We start from the raw sequence: 20,175 nt of genomic DNA on the forward strand, positions 1-20,175 counted from the left end.
ACACTTCCATCCTCAGTTTCACGGCAATCAAGAACCACCAACAGTATCTAATGTAACGTCGACTTAATATCTTCTATACTGCTCATCACTTGAAGGGTTGGCTACAAGGCTCATCACAAACTTTAGCTGTCAAATTTAAGGCCTGCTGAAGACTTAATATTTTGAGACAATCACATTTTCAAAGCCAAGAGTTTGAGCCTATCACACTTTCAAACATTACACAAACATTGCTACTTCATTTCATTGTCAGGATGGCTCCGTTTTTACATCCAAATACACTGTTGAAGGAGTTCCCACTCCAGTGTTTCACTGATAACTGTCGATCAAGTTACGGACTAATCTATTGCTACATATTTCATCACACATTACTAGAGACTAGGGCTGGGACTAGGGCTGCAACGAATACACTATGAGGCGAATACGATTCGTATCACGAATATAGGGTAACGAATACGATCAGCAGTTTAAGTATTATTTATTATATTCAGTGAAACAATAACATCATAATTTATTTGACATGGTTTGTTAATTATTAATAAATTATACATTTATATACTGCACTTATCCGGGTACTAGTATCTGCTCAAATGCGACAATGACCAGTGAAAACAATACTATCAAATTAAATATTATTACAGTGTTGTCATTGAAAGAAATCTATGCATATAATATGTTGTTATGGATAAATTTTAGGTACAGGGTATGTAAATATACATGATAGCATATTCATAAATATTTGATTCTAGTTGCCATGAATAACGAATTCAATTCATGAATAGTTACGGTTCGATTCACCGAATACGCTAGTGAATCGTAACAGCCCTAGTTGGGATGAGTCCAAATTTACTACCTGGGTACCCGACACTCTATTACCCAGCCTTACTTGGATACCAGCAAAAGGTCTCAAGAGTTGGCTACAAAAATCCGAATGGATGACTATTTAGATACACGTATTAAACAATCTGATCATGTATACTCTGCAGTTGATAGACGCTTTATCCTTACTCGAACATATAAAAGTCAGAATGAATGCCTGCATAGTGAGAAAGAAATGTGAACATAAGCTAAACTTGTAGTGTAACCACTGATTTTTATTGTTAATGTCATTAAGCAGTATGTCATGTGACTAACCACGGGGCCGGGTAGTCATGTGGGTACCCGGGTCCTAGTCAAGACCCACCCAACCCGAGTACCCGAGTTACCCATCCCAGCCCTACTAGAGACATAAATAATTGTACAATGAACTATATTTAACACCAGAGAAAGCCATGTTCAATTTTAATGTATTTTTAAGGCATTTCATAAACCTTAAGACCATTTCAAGGCAGATTCAAAGCCAAGGTCCTTCCAGAACCAGACTACTAAATCCAAGGCCTTCTCAAGACCTTTAGAACTTTGTGACAAGAATGGCAATAGGAATGCTACAAAAGATTAAACTTTAATTCCAGTCCGAAAGTTTAGCCAATATTTTCATTTTTCAAGTCTAGTAGTAACTTCAGTATTTTGTAAGAAAACTTGTCCCCATTGATTAAAAACTGTATATATAATATGGTTATGCTCAAATATGTTTCATAAATTGTTTCTAAATATATTATTTTCAAATATGTTTCACAACTTGTTTTTAAATAAAAAATTGCATTAATAACTAAATTGTAAATATATTAACTTGGTCTCGTCGCTATATGGCTGAAATAATGCCGATGCGACGTTAAATTTTAACTCACTCACTCACCCCATTGAACACAGTTATGCACTAAGCTGAAAAGCAGGGAGCAAGGGACACAACTCTGTAAAAATGAATTTACGAAATCCAATTTCGAACTCATTTGAGGCCATGACAAGTAAAATCAGTGAGTAAAATTTGATTTCTGTCTTAAATCTTTTTTGGAGAAAATTCGTCCCCTTTGAGAAGCGGATGGACAGATGGAAGGATGGAAGGACGAACTTCGTTCCAATATCCCTGCCCCACTTCGTGGTGGGGAATAGTAATATTTTTATTCAAGTAAGTTAAGCTCATAACAGCTGATATGTAATTATTTAAGAGTAAACTCTCCTACAAATTACACAGTAGGAAAAGCTGGGAATCAAGCATGTCCTATTTCAGCCCATCAAAAATCAGGATAGGTTGGATGTTTACTTTTATTTAAATGACTGGACTGCCTACAGTAAAATGCAACAAATTAACACTCGTGGCATACAATACAGACAATACTGGCATGGCGATGAAAACTATGGTGCAAATTGTGGAAACAAGGATCCTGGCACAGATAAGGGATGTAACTCTGCACATTGTTATGCCAGGCCAAACCATGTTGCAATGCCCTAAGATAAACTTTGCAAACTCAAAATGTACAAATAAATATGACCCTGAAGTTACAGAAATTGTTCGGACATGTATCCTCTGAAACGTTCAGCAGTACGAATCAACAAACTAATGACCTAAACCCGTAAGGCAAGTCTGCAAAGAACATGGGTCCGCAAACATCTGTGGAATCTTGTCTGTCACCCCTTCGCGCAATGGAAAGCAAAGAACTTGCTTCAATCAATACCTACAGCGAGGTTTATAAATCAGGAGGTCCAGCAACATTACCACAAGATTATCCTAATTGCAGTGGGATAAAGAAATTTCTATTTTTGACTTGCAATTCTCAATAGAAGAATCAGGGGACATTATTGAGCACACTCCAGTGCAGGAGATACATACATGACAGTCTGATATTAAAATCTTTCAATCCAAGGAATTCAATTTACTCCGATTGTCTGATACCCCCGACAGCTGGGAAAATGCTTCCTCTGGCTACTTTCCTGGAAATTTGTTTTCTCAACAAGTTTGTGTCGTAGGTATATCATCAACTTTATTGACTTCGCTCGGATCCTGTTTGGGTGGGTGGATGGGTGGGAGAGTGAGTGAGTGGGAGAGTGAGTGAGTTGGTGGGTGGATGGGTGGGAGAGTGAGTGAGTGAGTGAGTGAGTGAGTGAGTGAGTGAGTGAGTGAGTTGTTCAGTGAGTTAAATCTTGTGAGTTGTTGAGTCAGTGAGTGCTCAGCATCGCAAAATCAAACCCAGATCATCAGCAGGATGAATAAACGCATCAACCTTAGGCTACTGAACTGTTCTGTTTTGAATGATTTGTTCAGTGAGTTAGTTCTTGGGAGTTGTTGAGTCAGTGCGTGCTCAGCATCGCAGTTAGCAAAACCGCAGCTTTGAACAGCATTAGTTATAGTTAGAGAATGAGTTTATGTTTCTTGTAAGAACACTTCAGACATAACTCTGCACAGCTCTGGATTTGAAGGTCATGTCATTATTTGTAACTCAATGACCCAGGCCCTAGGGACATGAATAATACTTTCACAAATTGTACAAATGGGGAAAATCCAATGCAGATATCAGCAGGATGACAACCATTAGGCTACTGAACTGTTCTGTTTTGAACCATTGTTTGCACTTAGTTGACTCCATCCTGCTTGATCCCATCCTTCATCCTCCCCATCGGTTTCCCATGGAATGATGACCACAAACGTCAATTACACCCAACACAGCAGGTTGTCACCCGACACAATTCCCTCTTGACCAATCACATATTGACTGCTGACATCAGAGATTTCGCCAATACAAAAATAAAACCATATCCACGTTATCCATTCCGACCCATAACTGATGGATCGGCAAATTACAAGCCATCGATTCCTGATGACCACTGTCTCTGGAATCAATGTTCAGACTGATCTGATCGGTCAACCGATAAAAATGTCTTTTGATCAGGAATCCTCTTTCAATTAATGAACAAATATGACATGCTGAGGCCACGAAACAACGACCCTCTTCATCATGTCAAAGCCTGGTCAAGAAGACTTGAATTCAATATTGAACCACTACATGTTTTCCTGAACTGGAACATTTGGGTCAATTACGTTTAATCCAACTTTACAGGATCTCACTCTGAAAAAGAAGCATTTGTTCACAAAGGTAGATACAAGCTTAGACTGCCGATAAAGAGCATAATTGATTGCGGCTGCGTTTCCGAGGAAATAATTCCAGACAAACATTTCTGACTTTTAGCCGATTCTTCAGTTAAACTGCACAAACAGCAGAGTGAAATTAGTTTGAAAATGTCACTTGCAAGTAGTTCGTATAATTCCTAGCATGACACAATGATCATTAGAGACAGCCCTGCCTCGCGTGTTGTTTTAGGCCAATCAAGGACACTTCAGAGGGCTTTCTTCGTGACATTAAACGCTAAGCTGTGGAAACTATGGAGGCCGGGGATATGGAAAGAATAAGACGACTTGAAATTGACGTGGCAATTGGCTTCACTTGGAAATGTCTGGGGCATCATAATACAACATGAAAAACTGATGACCAAAGTATTATTGTTTATCAGAAGGAAGCCTTTCGATTTTTTCCTGAATATTTTTCTGAACATTTTTCTAAAGATCAAAATTTGTTTGCTTGTAATAGAAATAACCTTCCTTGAGTTTGGCCACAGAAGGAGGAGTAAGTGAGTGAGTTGTGTTTAATGCCGCTTTTAACAGTATTCCAGTTATATCATGGCGTGTCAGCTTAATGTGGGAGGAAAGCCCGAAGTGATGCAGGTACCACTGCACTGCAGTGAAACCCACGAGCACAGGTATGGTGCTGACAAACCTAGAAACATAATCGGGGCGAACCGGGATTCGAACCCACAATCATGTTTCTGGCGTGTCCACGGGACGCAACTCTGCACAGGGAATCGTGGCGCCTTAGACAACTAGGCCACCCGTGCCCCCACCAAAAAAGGAGGAAAAAATCAAAACAACAAAATAATGTGATTACGATTTGAAATTTGTTTCAGCAGTACAATTTATACAGAAAGAAAGAAAGAAAGAAAGGTAACCTCGAAATCAACTGGCAAATTTAAATTTGTTGTCCAGCTTCTCTGATTATAATAGCTCGTATTGTTTTCATAATGAACTATCAATTTTAAATGGTAATTCACATTTAACGACAGTAACAAATCTTTAAATTTTGAAATCAGTGCACAGTTTTATTCTACCTCTTGCTGATTTAGAGATTTTGTCTGGGTCTTTTTTTTAATGTTTCTTTGCTATATGATACTGTGATGTTGCGCTGGATGTAAATAATAATGTAGCCTTAGTTACGAAAGATAATCGAGAAATAAAACACTCACAGAACAATAATTATCTTTAATGTCTATTATACAATGCATGCTATTTCTCATGTCACTTTCAATACATTGCTATTTGTATATGTGTCATGTTTGGGAGAGGCATTCAGATAAGCAAAATGTGCTTGCTTGCCAATCCCTCCACTTTATGGAAATAAATATATTTATATCATATCTGGCCATAAACTTCTTCTGGTTGAACCCAAAGATGCAATAATACATAATTTTTAATAAAAAAGATAATGGGATACTAGGAATGAGTAATGTGTGCAAATATTTTGTCATTTTAATTCAACATCTTCCTAATTAGCAAGAACTGTACATTGCAGAATATTGCAGACTCACTGTAACAAAGCCAGTTACATGGTACTCTCCAGGGCTTGATTAAGGAACTAGATATAGCATGCATCTGGTGCATGTTGACATCCCAACCTTCACACCAGACTATACCAGGCTGCACTCTTAACATTGAGTGAGTGAGGTCTCAGACGTTTACCACTTCGGTGAAACCCACGAGCACGGGTATGATATTGAAAACCTAGAAACATTATCGGGGCGAACCAAGATTCGAACCCACAATCATAGGTTTCTGGCGTGCCAAAGGGACGCAACTCTGCACAGTGAATCGCGGCGCCTTGGACGACTGGGCCACCAGTGACCCCAGACTCATAACAGAATTTATTAACAATAGATGTATATAATCAGTGTCATTGATATTCTGAAATTTTTAGTTCACTGACAAGATCTCTTTGAATAGAATTACTTATATATCCCATACATTGTCTTGCTTTCTTGTCAAGATTGATGAAATAAGATTCAATTGATGACGTCAAGGCCAAAGGACAATGTCAAATTACACATGGCACTGGGAATAATGATGTAGTATGGTTCACAACATATACCGAGTTCAAAGATTGATCTTGTGTTGAAAACTTTCTTAGTAAGTCAGTCACAAATTTGTAAAGTTTTGACATGCACTGGGTGCATGTACAGATAAATAATAGGTTTGTTCAAAACAAGGCTGCACTAATGCTTGTTTTATATGGTTAAATCGAGCCCTGCTCTCTTTTATAGCAATGCTGTTTAAATGTACTATAGAACAGAGTGGTGAGTTGGTTGGTTGGTTTGTTGTTTTACACTACACTCAGCAATATCCCAGCTATATGACGGCGGTCTTTAAATAATCAAGTCTGGGCCAGACAATCCAGTGATTGGCATCATGAGCATCGATCCACGCAATTGGGATCGATCACATGCTTCAACCAAGTCAGCAAATGAGAGATTGAGCTGCTTTGTGAGTGGTGAGAGTGGTTAGAGAGTGAGTAAGTGAGAGAGGTGAGTGAATGAGTGCTTCGTGAGTGGGTGAGTGAGTATGGTTTTACGCCGCTTTTAGCAATATTCAAGCAATATCACGGCGGGCTTCACACATTGTACCCATGTCGGGAATCGAACCCGGGTCTTCGGCATAACGAGCGAACGCTTTAATCACTAGGCTACCCGCCTAGAGAGTGAGTGAGAATGGTGAGTGAGTAGGTCAGTGAATGGTAAGTGGGTGAGATGGTTAGTGAAATGGTTAGTGAGATGGTTAGTGTGTTGGTTAGTGAGTATTTGTTATTTAACGCCGCACTCAGCAATATTCCAGCTATATGACGGCGGTCTGTAAATAATCAAGTCAGGACCAGACAATCCAGTGATTGACAGCATGAGCATCGATCTACGCAATTGGGAAACGATGACATGCATCAACCAAGTCAGAGAGCCTGACCACCTGATCCCGTAAGTCGCCTCTTACAACAAGCATAGTCGCCTTTTACAGCAAGCATGGGTTGAATGAAAACCTATTCTACCCCGGATCTTCATCTTTTAGAGAGTGAGTGAGTGAGTGAGACGAGTGAGTGAGTGAGTGGTTGGAGAGTGATTGAGTGTTAGTGAGCGATTAAGTGGTGAGTTGACTCCTAGCTACAAGAGTTTCTGTTGAATAGTAACAAAGATGATGTTTATGTATTGATTGAACTTTCCTTATCTTAATATTATCACTGATCACAGACAGAAAGCCTATCTGCTGTCTCGGAACAAGTCTTGGGATCAGATTTATTGTCAATATAGCATCATCGGATACTGGAACTGTTGTATAATTCTGTGTGGGGCAAAAAATACTATTTCAACCCTTAACTCTTGCAATACATGCTTGCAAAAAATTGTCAATTCATTTTTTAAGCAACAGAGATTTCAAACAAGGCGCTATGAGGAATTTAGATCAAAGCAAGCCACCTCCTTCATGGGACAGAACATAAATCTTGTTCTAACAATCCCGGGACCACAGAATTATTGAATCCCCATTTTCACAAGCTCCAAGTAGCACCATGACATGGAAGAAGATTAAGTGAGCTATGAATCTCAATGAATGAATTGAATCCATTAGCAAATAAACAATCAAAAACACACAAAGCTGTTTAAAAAGTCCTCTTCCTAACAACAATATCTTGACCTTTCAGAACTGAGTGAGTGAATGTTGTTTGATGCGGGCAATATTCCAGCTATAATACATGCTGGAGATAGCTGCCTTCTGATTGGCAAATGTTGATTTCTTGTCAGTCATTTCATTGGTCGGTCAATGTTTGCGAAAGGTCGTTCTGACGTGACCCGTAATGGGATGTCCTCAGATCTTTGGTTAGCGGTAGCGAAAACTAAGATCTGATTTTAATGAGATTGTTGGTCAACAGGAGTGACGGTGACACCTAGAGGTTTTTACATTTGAACACCAACAAAACACTAAACATTTGAACACCAAGAGTGCCCAGGATTTGTGTTTGAATACCAAGAGGGTTTCACATTTGAACACCAAAAAAAATCATTCACATTTTACTGCCAAGAAAACATTCCAAATTTGAATGCCAAAAGTGGGCTTCATATTTGAACACCAAGAAAGGACGTCACATTGAAACCAACTGGACTTCACATTTTGTCAAAAAAACACGCTTCCATTTGGTTGAGAATCTCTCACTGGCTACCATCAAGCATGATTGTCCTATCTGGACTCCAATAATGGATGTTACATTTGCTCTTGTGCATGATCTATTGTCCTTTCCTAAAAGGAAATAAACATACATTACTCTGCCAAATACTAATTAATTCTTCTGGTGTATATTCAAAGAACACACACAAATCAATCTTTATCAAAAGAAATAAGTAAATACCAAGTCTTTGACAACACTGCTAAAAATAATTTTTCTGACTTCTGCAAATGTCAAGCTTCCTGCAGCTTACATTCCCCACTGTCCTTCGTATATGTCATGTGCGCCACATTGATCTTTATTGATTGACTCTTTCCGAAAAATTAAATACCAAGTCACGATGACAGTTATGCCGTAAGCATGTATTTCGCTTGGGTGTCACCAGGTAAATCACTGATCACAGAGACGCGTCATGGACATGGATACTTAATGTCACAACTAATTAGCTGCCTCAAAAAGCTGATGAATATCAGATTTGTGTAACGCTTCAGTTCAGATATCTGTAAAACCAACTGAACAAAAAATAACTCATTCTCCATGATTCGAATTATTGCATTTGATATATCGTTTCAGGTGGTTTTCTCAGCCTAGCCTCCTGACAATCACACAGAAACACTTGGTCAATATTAGTATTATTCAAAGATCTACAATAATGATCTTATTCCAAACACTGTTCGAAATGACTGAAAGGTAAAAAAGAAATCCAAAGAACAAAATGTCAATTAGGAAATGAAACTATAATTTGAACATCCAACATTTGGAAAGAATGTTAGGCTGGGAGATTTTCTAATTTGCATCACATTAAGAAAATTCGCAAATGGAGCAATATATTAAATGGCACAAATCAACCAAAAGCCAGGTGGCCAGTGTTTGTGACGACAGCTCTATGCACAATGCATTAGATGACTGATGAGAGAATGGAATATCAGCATCACAATCAACTTGAAATCTGTGAAAAGTCTCCACAATAGGCCCTTGACATCAAGCGCAGAAAGTGTCTGGCACTCTTCAGGCTGAGAGACAGAAATAGACTTTGCGGGGATAGACGGGGAGCTCCCAACATCAACAACAATCTGATGCATTGACATTTTCGTTACATCAGAACTACTTTGACCTTATTGGGATGATGGATAATAATGTAGTCCTTCAGACAATAAAAGCCCAGGTCATTTACTGATAAAAGTCTCAAGCTCCTGAGTGAGTGAGTTGGGTTTAACGCCACTTTTAACAGTATTCCAGTTATATCACGGCGTGTCAGCTTGATGTAGGAGGAAATCCCGAAGTGATGCAGGTCTGAGATGTTTACCACTTCGGTGAAACCCACGAGCACGGGTATGGTGCTGAAAAACCTAGAAACATAATCGGGGCGAACCGGGATTCAAACCCACAATCATTCAGGCCTGAGGGAAGCAACTCTGCACAGCGAATCGTGGCACCAATGAAGACTGGACCACCTGTGCCCCCCTCAAGCTCTTGATGCTGGTACATTGGAATAACCATAAGTGAATATTGTTTTAGGCCACAGTCAGCAATATTCCAGCTTGTCCATAAGCAACTCCCGGGCCACACACACCTGTGATTGAAAGCATGAGGTGAGTTGAAATGGAGTTTAACGTCGCGTCCAAGATTATTGCACTTATATAGCGACATGCATGCACTTGTGTGTGTGGCTGCTTGTACTAGTCCGGACTGATGCCGATTTATAGTGCTTGCCCACTGAGATACCATGCCGCAGTTAACATGAATACCCCACTCAGACACAGTATACTGACTCCAAGCTGACCAGTCCTTGTTTTAACCACTTAATGCCAAGAGCCAGACAGGGTAACAACAAGTACCATCTTTTAACGTCTTTTGGTATGATGCGGCCGGGGATCGAAACCCCGGACCTTCCGCTCTCCGGGCGGACGCTCTACCATTAGACCACGGTGACTAGCTATCAGCCAAGTCTGACCACCTGATGCTCTTTGTTCGGATCTAATGACAAGGATAGTGTACTGGGTATCTATTCTGAAGCACATTTAACACATGTGCTGTCTCTTTGGGCAAGTGACTTTGTTCCAAATGTGCCTCTGGTCACCCAGCAGTGAATGGGTACCTGGTAGGATGAACTGTTAACCTAGCGCATAACAGTCAGCTTGTTTTATATACTCCACAGGTTGATCAGAATGATTGTTGAGTGCACACTGACCCAGTGACTGGGGTAATAGTGGCGTTTTGAGCATGCCCCCGTGTGGTGGGGAAATATGTGCCATAAAAATGGCCTATTACTAGTCTTCTTTTCAGAATCCCATTGAGGTGACCGAACATGACAAGAAATCTTTTGACATGTCAGTGAAATCCAAGAGTTCAGACTTCACATGGACAAGTGATTAAAGAGGAAAGAGGGAGGTTAATGTGGGAGGAAAGCCCAAAGTAATGCAGGTCTTAGACATTTGCACCACTGATAAATCATATATGGTATTATAAGGATAGCTCTAGTTAAAGCTAGCAGATAAAATTTTGGGCACAGTCTGTATACCAGGAGCAGACCTTGCTGTTAACAATATTGTAAGGGTTTGTTTGTTGTTTTGTTTATTTGTTATTCATTTGCCGCACTCAGCAATATTCCAGCTATATGACGGCAGTCTGTAAATAATCAAGTCAGGACCAGACAATCCAGTGATTGACATCATGAGCATCGATCCACGTAATTGGGATACGATGACATGCATCAACCAAGTCAGCACATCTGACCACCCGATCCTGTAAGTCGCCTCTTACGTCCAGCATAGTTGCCTCTTACGGCAAGCATGGAGACAAGAATGGTGCTAGCTTTCAATGTCATCTAATTCCATGAAAAACACAAATCTGCATCCTGAACTAAAATCTGTCAAATCTTTATGTCTTCCAAAAAGATCAGAATCCAAATAAAATTCAATGTGTGTGTTGTGATTGATGTTTGAAGTCACTTTGAGAAAAATTGTCACAAAGGGAAACAGGGATTGGCCGTCACAAAATGTATTAAGAGAAAGTCCTACTATAACAAGGTCACCTAGTGCATGAATCATTGTGGCACAGGTCCTGTTGGATCATTCAGTGTTCTCGTTTACTGGTAATTACAAGTTTTTTACCTATAGAATTAGGCTTGTAATTCATGTGGCTGCCGGCCCTGTGTACCGGCAGTAAAGTACCTCATAAATCTTTGTTGTTGAACAATAGATCGGAGATATTCAAATAAGCATATTTTATGAACAAAGATTGTTCAGCTTGTCTGTTATATCTGGGTTTCCCCTTGTCTATTTTCAGTGCAAGGAAAAAGCTTTTCACTTTGCTTCGAGGTTAAATATATATTTGCAGTGACTTAGTCTTGAAATACCAAAACAATAAGGATAAAATTGTGACTGAGCTCAGTGTGATCATGTAGATCTTACTTCGTTATTTCAGAGATGACAACATTGCAGTGAACATGATGTTTGAGGAATTAAAACCAGGTACTTTTTACTGTTTTTTATATTTGTGGAAAGTTGGGACTGACAAAAATTAGGGGAGACTAAGAGTGGCAGTTTCAAAAGCCAGCGGGAACTGACATTTACTTCTATTACTGTCACCTGCCATGAACAAACAAATTTTTATTCTGCCAAATGTAAACATTTTGAAATCCAAACAAAGTCAAAGTCAAGTAAAACAATGACTTCCTTAAAAACTGGTGGTTGAATCAGATTGCAAGCTGGTGATGAATGAAGTAAAATTCATAGCAAAAACTGATATTCTTAACAAATAAACCCACCAATTATCCGACTGAACCATAAAAACTACATGACCCCAATTTCATCACCTAACTTTCCCAAAAAGATATTTTTTGGACTCCTTTTCCAAAGAGTTACTGCAGGGAAGACTGAACTACCCCGATAATTAGAAACAACCCATGATGTGTTTATTGTTGCATTGTTAGTATAAAATTACCTGGCTCAAACTGCATCAGGCTGACATGGAAGTTTGGAGTTATCTCCCTGTGATAGAACTCTTTATGAAAAAGGTGTGAAAAGTAGCACATGTCACCCGACTGTGGAGTAATTGATGATAAAGGAGATGCAGCCAGATCAAGTTCAAAGGATCTTCCAAGAAACTTATTTCCCGGACTAAAGGAATAATTGGTCAATGTCATGCAGCTGATTGACAAAAAGGAACAAAGGTGGCACTGCAGTGTCAATTGAATTCCAGGACTGAAATTTCTATTTTACTGTCTGTGGTTTATCCCATTAACGATTCAGCTCCATATTTTCTACTGTCAAGGCAACAGCAGTTTTCATTAAACCTTTTTGTTTGGAGAGTTCCAATTATACTTACACAGGTGCCTGGGTAGAAGTATTTTATTTAAACACTACACAAAAGAAGTCACAACAGATTAACCATATTCATATGAAAAAAAATCAGGTATTCTTTAACTTCTTTTGAGTAGAATATAGTGATTTAATATTGTATCATTTTGGATCATGCTTGAATTTGAGGTTTCAAATCACAATAACATGTCTCTCATTTGAAACTTTAAGTTGTGTACTTGGTTCGAAATTAAAATAGCTTTAAATTAGAAGCAGTGTGTTTGTCTCTAATATCTCTAATGTTAGGACAAATTCTGTATTCCATAGAATACGTCAAATAACACAATATGGTATGGTATAATCAAACATCTTTGCACAGACAATCATAGAAACGACAGTTCATGGGAATGACGGTCCAGAAAAGAAACTAAATAAATAGAGTGCAAGCCAAGGGAGACTTGTCATAACCCCAACGTTAAAGATAAATTATGGGTCTCCTAAATATTCCAGCACAAAGCCCAATGACTTCAGGACCCCCCTTAATTTCGAACACTGGTTACAATCGTGATGATAACGAAACGTATACTTACTTTTTCATCTAAGGCTTTATGATGTTCGAACAGAGACTTGAGAGCCTTGAGCACCTCGACCTCGCTGGAGACTCCTGCGGGAGATGACGCTTGCCGCTTGACCACAGTCATCCTGAGTGACCGCTCGTGACGAGAGACAAGGCACTCAAGGTGCTCCAATAGAAGCTGAAACAAAAGTTGAAATATGTATGTATGTACATGCTGAATATGACAACTGATGGGAAGTTGAAACTGATCCACAGTTCTGTAGCTCACCTGGGAATAAATGCGGTTCCAACCATGACTTTTTTAGTAACTACAAATGAATCAATGAGTACCAAGTTGTGACATATTCGGGGGCTAGTACTGATTTGTGACATTTTCAGGGGCTAGTATTGAGTTGTGACATTTTCAGGGGCTAGTATTGAGTTGTGACATTTTCAGGGGCTAGTATTGAGTTGTGACATTTTCAGGGGCTAGTACTGAGTTGTGACATATTCAGGGGCTAGTATTGAGTTGTGACATATTCAGGGGCTAGTATTGAGTTGTGACATATTCAGAGGTAAGTATTGAGTTGTGACATATTCAGGGGCTAGTACTAAGTTGCGACATTTTCAGGGGCTAGTTCTGAGTTGTGACATATTCAGGGGTAGGTAATGAGTTGTGAGGTGGGTGGTGAGGTGGAATTGGGTTTAACGTCGCGTCCAAGATTATTGCACTTATATAGCGACGTGCATGCACGTGTATGTGTATGTGTGTGTGTGGCTGCTTGTACTAGTCCGGACTGATGCCGATTTATAGTGCTAGCTCACTGAGATACCATGCCGCAGTTTAACATGAATACCCCACTCAGACACAGTATACTGACTCCGAGCCGACCAGTCCTTGTTTTAGCCCCTTAATGCCGAGCGCCAGACAGGGTAACAACAAGTACAATCTTTTAACGTCTTTTTGTATGACGCGGCCCGGGATCGAACCCTGGACCTTCCGCTCTCCGGGCGGACGCTCTACCACAAGACCACGGAGGCGGTCGGTAATGAGTTGTGACATATTTAGGGGCTAGTATTGAGTTGTGACATATTCAGGGGCTAGTATTGAGTTGTGACATATTCAGGGGCTAGTACTGAGTTGTGACATATTCAGGGGCTAGTATTGAGTTGTGACATATTCAGGGGCTAGTATTGAGTTGTGACATATTCAGGGGCTAGTACTGAGTTGTGACATATTCAGGGGCTAGTACTGAGTTGGAGCTGATTCAGGAGCTGAATTGGTTGACTGTCATTCCGCGTTAGAAATTGGCACTAGTCCTGTAGTCCTTACCAAACTGCCCAATAGTAAAGGTATCCTAAGGACTAGTAGAAATTGGCCCATTTTAAGGGTTTTGCTATATGTTATCATTATAAGGACTAGTTGACAAAAACTGTTAGTTTTTAACCCTGTCATTGTGAACACAAACAATGTGATTAGCTGCTCATGCTATCAACCACTGGTTTGCAATACCGACTCAATCATCAAGCTGCTGTGATACATCTGGAACACTGCTGACTGTGTTCTTAAACCATTTCCACCTAGCCATCCAATTCCGTGACACTATTTGTAGGTACTGAGCAAAATCCATGACATCACACTTCCAGGGCAATAATCCATATCCTGTCCTTCCACCACAGCAGATCCGTCCTCTGTACATCATACATACAAGGCATTTTATTGCCCAGCTGTAAACTGTTGTGCGGAGCTGGCACTTGTTGAGAGGCACCTACACCAGCGTCCCTGCACAGGGTGTTTCATTCATAAATCATGGAAAGTTTTGGCATATGCTGTAGCACAAACCTGCCAAGCCGCACAGATAGAAGAGGCCCCTCATCAATAATATAGAAAACGTAATAATATAAGTTCTCGAGGTCTAATTTCATCATGGATCCTGGGAGAGACCACCTGACTTGGCTTCCGCCCAAATATGTCGTTCTTGGACTACCGTATCACCTTGACAGGACATTTTGGCACCAGTGGTGGAGTGTTCATTATTAGCTTTGGTGGAGAAATCAGCTCTGTTCTCTTATCTAACTTGATGAAAATGCAATTATTTTCATGTTGCAGTGGTTAATGTTTATTGAACATATCTGTGACCCATTTACAACAATGTTGTAAAGAAATACAAAAATAATGGCCGAGACCGAATAAAATTACAAATCAAGGCAATTTTCCTAGTCGGAGGGGTAGTAGGGTTGTCGTGGTTGAAGTGTTTCACTCTTTAAACCTAAGACCCAGGTTCGAGTTCCCCCATGGTTTTAATGTGCGAGGCCCACTCTTTGTGTCCCGATCAATGATATTGCTGAAGGTGAAATAATGATAAAAACGTCATAAATCCCTACTAACTCACTCAATCAAGTCAAGGGATAGTGGTTCAGTATGATTACAGCTGGATAATGGAGATTGTTTGATGCTGCAGTCAGTAATATTCCATCAGTATCATGGGAATATTCCATCAGTATCAGGGGAATATCCAAGCAATATCACAGGAATGTCCCTACAATATCACAGAAATATCCCAGCAACATCACAGGAATATCACAGGAATATCCCAGCAATATCACGGGAATATCCCAGCAACATCATTGGAATATCCCAGCAATATCATGGGAATATTCCAGCAATATCACGGGAATATCCCTGCAATATCATGGTAATATCCCAGCAATATCACGGGAATATCCCAGCAATATCATGGAATATCCCTGCAATATCACAGGAATATCCCAGCAATATCACGGGAATATCCCAGCAATATCATGGAATATCCCAGCAATATCACGGGAATATCCCAGCAATATGATGGGAATATCCCAGGAATACCATGGGAATATTCCAGCAATATCACTGGAATATCCCTACAATATCCCAGGAATATCCCAGCAATATCACGGGAATATCCCAGCAATATCACGGGAATACCCCAGCAATATCATTGGAATATTCAAGCAATATCACAGGAATATTCAAGCAATATCACAGGAATATTCAAGCAATCCCACAAAATCCCTTTTATTTTTTAGTAGTTAGATTACAAATATTTTGGCTGAAAATTCAATGGAGGTGGTTGAAAAAAGACAATAGTATTTATTATACATCCCTATTAATACTGCTAGTAATGAATAAAAAACAAATTTGTAGGCAACACATTCCTAAAAGTACAACTGTGAAACGATACCAAAACATAATTGTTTGATGGGAGTAGAATAAAGATTTGTACATGTATTTCTATCAAAAGTAGTTTGTCAACTACTCATATTGTCAAAAGACATATTTATTTTTTGGGGATAATTTCTGGTTTGTTTTTAAACCAACGGTAACTATAAGGCCTTAACAATCTCCTTTCATCTTCTGACACCAGATGTACTTTGCACATATACTTCCACAGAACTTTCTTAAATCATCTCAAGTCTTTTGGAACTTCCTTTCAACATGAGAAATGTCAAACTCTATAATGCATTAAAACACAATTAGACTCATATTGAAAGAGTCCTTATGATATGACAAGCAATTATAATCTCTTAAGTTGGAAACATAGCAGGGCTATTGATATTCCTTGAACAAACTTAGGAAGACTGATATCCAAGACGTTAGTTTTGACATTTGTAAGTGGAACAGTTCAACTACAAGTGTCTACAACTCCGACTCACTGTCTTGCTTGACGTGATGTTCAATAGTGACTGAAAATACCACAGGGGTAATGCATTAATTATTTGATTTATATCACCACCCGTCTCAGTACCAAACACCCTGCGTCCCCAAGTCCCTTTACAGAAGTAGAAAGCCGCTGTGTTACTTCTTTCTCCACTGGATGACGTGCACCATATACCTAGTCCTATTAAACATTCATGCTTCTCGTCCGCCAGCATGTAATGTACAAACATGCCTTGAACACAAATTAAAACAAAAGGCCCATAGGGCCTGTATCGCTCACTTGGATATTTACGCAATCATGACAAAATATACATTTGCATTGTACATGTATATAATACTGCAAATATTTCGTAATTTTGACTCTGTCAGCATTTAAAAGGGGTGGATGGCAAATCTGACAGCATGAACGTGTATTTCTCATATATGGTTGATGTCTATCTCTTAGCTCCAGAGAAGAAGTCTTTTAAAGCAATTACGCCAAATTACCCCTATTCCGCCCCAACTCTCAGCCCCACCATTTGTACAATTTTGAATCCTCACCAACGGAGAATGCTTCAAACCAAATATGGTTGATATCTATCTCTTAGTTCCAGAAAAGAAGTTGTTTAAAGCAATATTGCCAAACTACCCCTATTTCACAACACCCATCAGTCCCCTGGGGGGTCAGCGCAACCATTTGTACAATTTTGAATCCCCGCCACCTGGGGATGCTTCCAGGCAAATTTCGTTAATTTCCAATTAGTGGTTCAGAAGAAGAAGTTGTTGGAAAAAATTGTGGACATACGAACAACAGACGCCACAGTATGGCATAATCTCACCTTGGTTTTTCAGACCCGGTGGGCTAAAAACTATATATACTAAGTCAAAAGAAGAAAAAGAACTCACGATTCTTAATATTACAATAGTTAATCTGTCATGCCAGTTAAAAAACTAAATGTCTGGTGCATCAATATTCTTGAAATATTGGATTCAAAAATACAAAATAATTTATCGTGATGCTGGTTATCTTGTTGTTAATGTTATGAATGTATTTCAAAAGAGTGTTTAAGCCACTGTCAGCAATACTCCAGCCACACCAAAGAAGACCTGGATCACAGAATTTGGGTAAGGCAAACCAGTGGTGATGTGATGTGATGTGATGTGATGTGATGTGATGTGAAATAGGGTTACATTGCGTCCAGGATTATTGCACTTATGTGATGTGCATGTGCATGCACGTGTGTGTGTGTGTGTGTGTGTGTGTGTGTGTGTGTGTGTGTGTGTGTGTGTGTGTGTGTGTGTGTGTGTGTGTGTGTGTGTGTGTGTGTGTGTGTGTGTGTGTGTGAGAGTGAGTGAGTGAGATAGTGAGTTGCTGCTTGTACTTGTCCGGACCAATGCCAATTTTACAGTGCTAGCCCACTGAGACACCATGTCACAGTTTAACATGAATACCCCACTCAGACACAGTATACTGACTCCGAGCCGACCAGTCCTTGTTTTAGCCCCTCAATGCTGAGCACCAGGCAGGGTAACATCTATCATCTTTTACACATTTGGGAATGACGCAGCTAGAAGCGAACCCCCGACGTTCTGCTTTCGAGGCAGACCCTCTACGAGTAGATCACAGGTGTGGTCCTAACCAGTGGTCAAGACAGTGGTCTTAGTAAGGTATGGTCTCACATATTTCTAAGATGTGGTTAACAATGAGAACACCCATTCCCACCCCAATCCCGAAATATTTAATGGCGGGACATTTACACAGTTCCTATGTTCAAGGGAATTAATGCTCCACCCTCCAAATATGTAAGTAACAAGACTTCACAAAATTCATCCAAAAGCACGTACAGTAAACTACAGTTATAACGAACTCAAAGGGACCACTAATTTTAGTTCGTCATAACCGTAGTTCGTTATAAGCATACATACAGCATATATACAAGAAATGACCGGACTAAAGTTCGTTATAAGCGTGTTCGTTATAAACGTAGTTTACTGTATTAAAAAAAGTCCCTCTTCCAGTATCTGGGCAATAAACATCATTAACTTTCCAGATCCATAATAAAGCTAATAATTATAGACCAATTACAAACAGATTCCATATGCAAACTATCCTCGGCTACAGCACAGTTTGTGCTGGCGATGCTAATCTCTTCTTGTGTACACACTTGATGGTAGATACCAAGGCAAAACAATGATGTCACCAGTTCTATGATCAATGGCCTGAGGAAACAATAAGTCCAGAAATATTGGACTATTGATTCACTGTCTTCTTCATTACAGCTAGGATATATTCAAATATGAAATGGTGAACTATTTATTTTCCAGACCAAGATATACAAAAGGTCGTACCTGATATTCAAGCTGATATTCTGTATTTTGATTGCGTATTCTTGACTTGATTGGTCAGTGAAATACCAAGTTGAGCTATGAAATAACTGTTATTTTCACAACACAAATAACAGGGATTTATCTAGATTTTGAAAAAAAGATGCCTATGTATGCCAAATTGCCACTCTGGAAAAGCATATTGTGCAATGGTATGGTGCTGATGCACCAAGAATCAAACACGGGCAAATTTGGTATTTGAATCAATGAGCTTAGGATCTTGGCACGCCTAAGGGGCTCAACTCTTTAACAGGTACTTGCGGATGAGTGATGGAGTGACTGATTGGGTATGTATGGTTTTATGCCACTCTAAGCATGAAACACTCACATTCCCCGACAGTGGTATGTTCTATTGACTGCAAGACTTCAGCAAGACTCAAGGAAAAGCCACCTAGTGACAGCAAGTTTAATTATTTTCATGGAGGACTGGGGAAGAATTAAACTTTCAAAATGTTCCAAAATAGAAAAAGGCACACATTCATGGCCAGACTGATATCTGTGCAAAGTTTCATTGAGAAATACTGAACAGCCATTGAGTATGCTCTTGAAGAACAGTACGGATTCCTAAATTATTCCACTTGTGTCAGGGTATAATATTAATAATCAGGGATAGGAATGGATATTTTCCTTTTCAGCCAAGCTATCGCTAAACAAAGATCTGAGGACATCCCATTACGGGTCACGTCAGAACGACCTTTCAACCAACCAATCAGAGCGTCGCTTACCAGATCATGAAAGTGACGGACGGAATGTGTTTTCTGATCATGCAACCACGAAATATTTAACACTGGGTATTCCGAACGACAGTTACAGGTTTTATGATCATATCCATTTCAATCTAGGCCATCTATAAGCCATTCCAGAATGTTCTTCTTATCAGTTTTAAATGTTTTAATCGAGAATACGTCAAAATATGTTTCGAGGCATAGTCGCGAGTTTGAAACTAGTGTCGTAAAGCTCAATAAAGCTGCCTTCTGATTGGCTAATGTCGATTTCTTGTCAGTCATTTCATAGGTCGGTCAAAATTCGCGAAAGGTCGTTCTGACGTGACCCGTAATGGGATGTCCTCAGATCTTTGTT

At 39.5% G+C, this 20,175-nt stretch overlaps 1 protein-coding gene across 9 annotated transcripts in view; it reads right to left on the minus strand.

Moving 5' to 3' along the window:
• Nucleotides 1-20,175, minus strand: part of LOC124115056 (liprin-alpha-1-like) — a 145,690-nt gene that overhangs the window by 63,451 nt on the left and 62,064 nt on the right. For all 9 annotated transcript variants that reach the window (XM_046475873.2, XM_046475882.2, XM_046475878.2 and 6 more), the window contains exon 3: nt 13,069-13,233. In XM_046475873.2, the coding sequence (XP_046331829.1) occupies nt 13,069-13,233 (165 nt within the window). The remainder of the gene's footprint in view (nt 1-13,068; nt 13,234-20,175) is intronic.

Source organism: Haliotis rufescens, unplaced genomic scaffold (genome assembly GCF_023055435.1).
Source record: "Haliotis rufescens isolate VD_foot unplaced genomic scaffold, xgHalRufe1.0.p SCAF_6, whole genome shotgun sequence".
Classification (NCBI taxonomy): domain Eukaryota; kingdom Metazoa; phylum Mollusca; class Gastropoda; order Lepetellida; family Haliotidae; genus Haliotis; species Haliotis rufescens.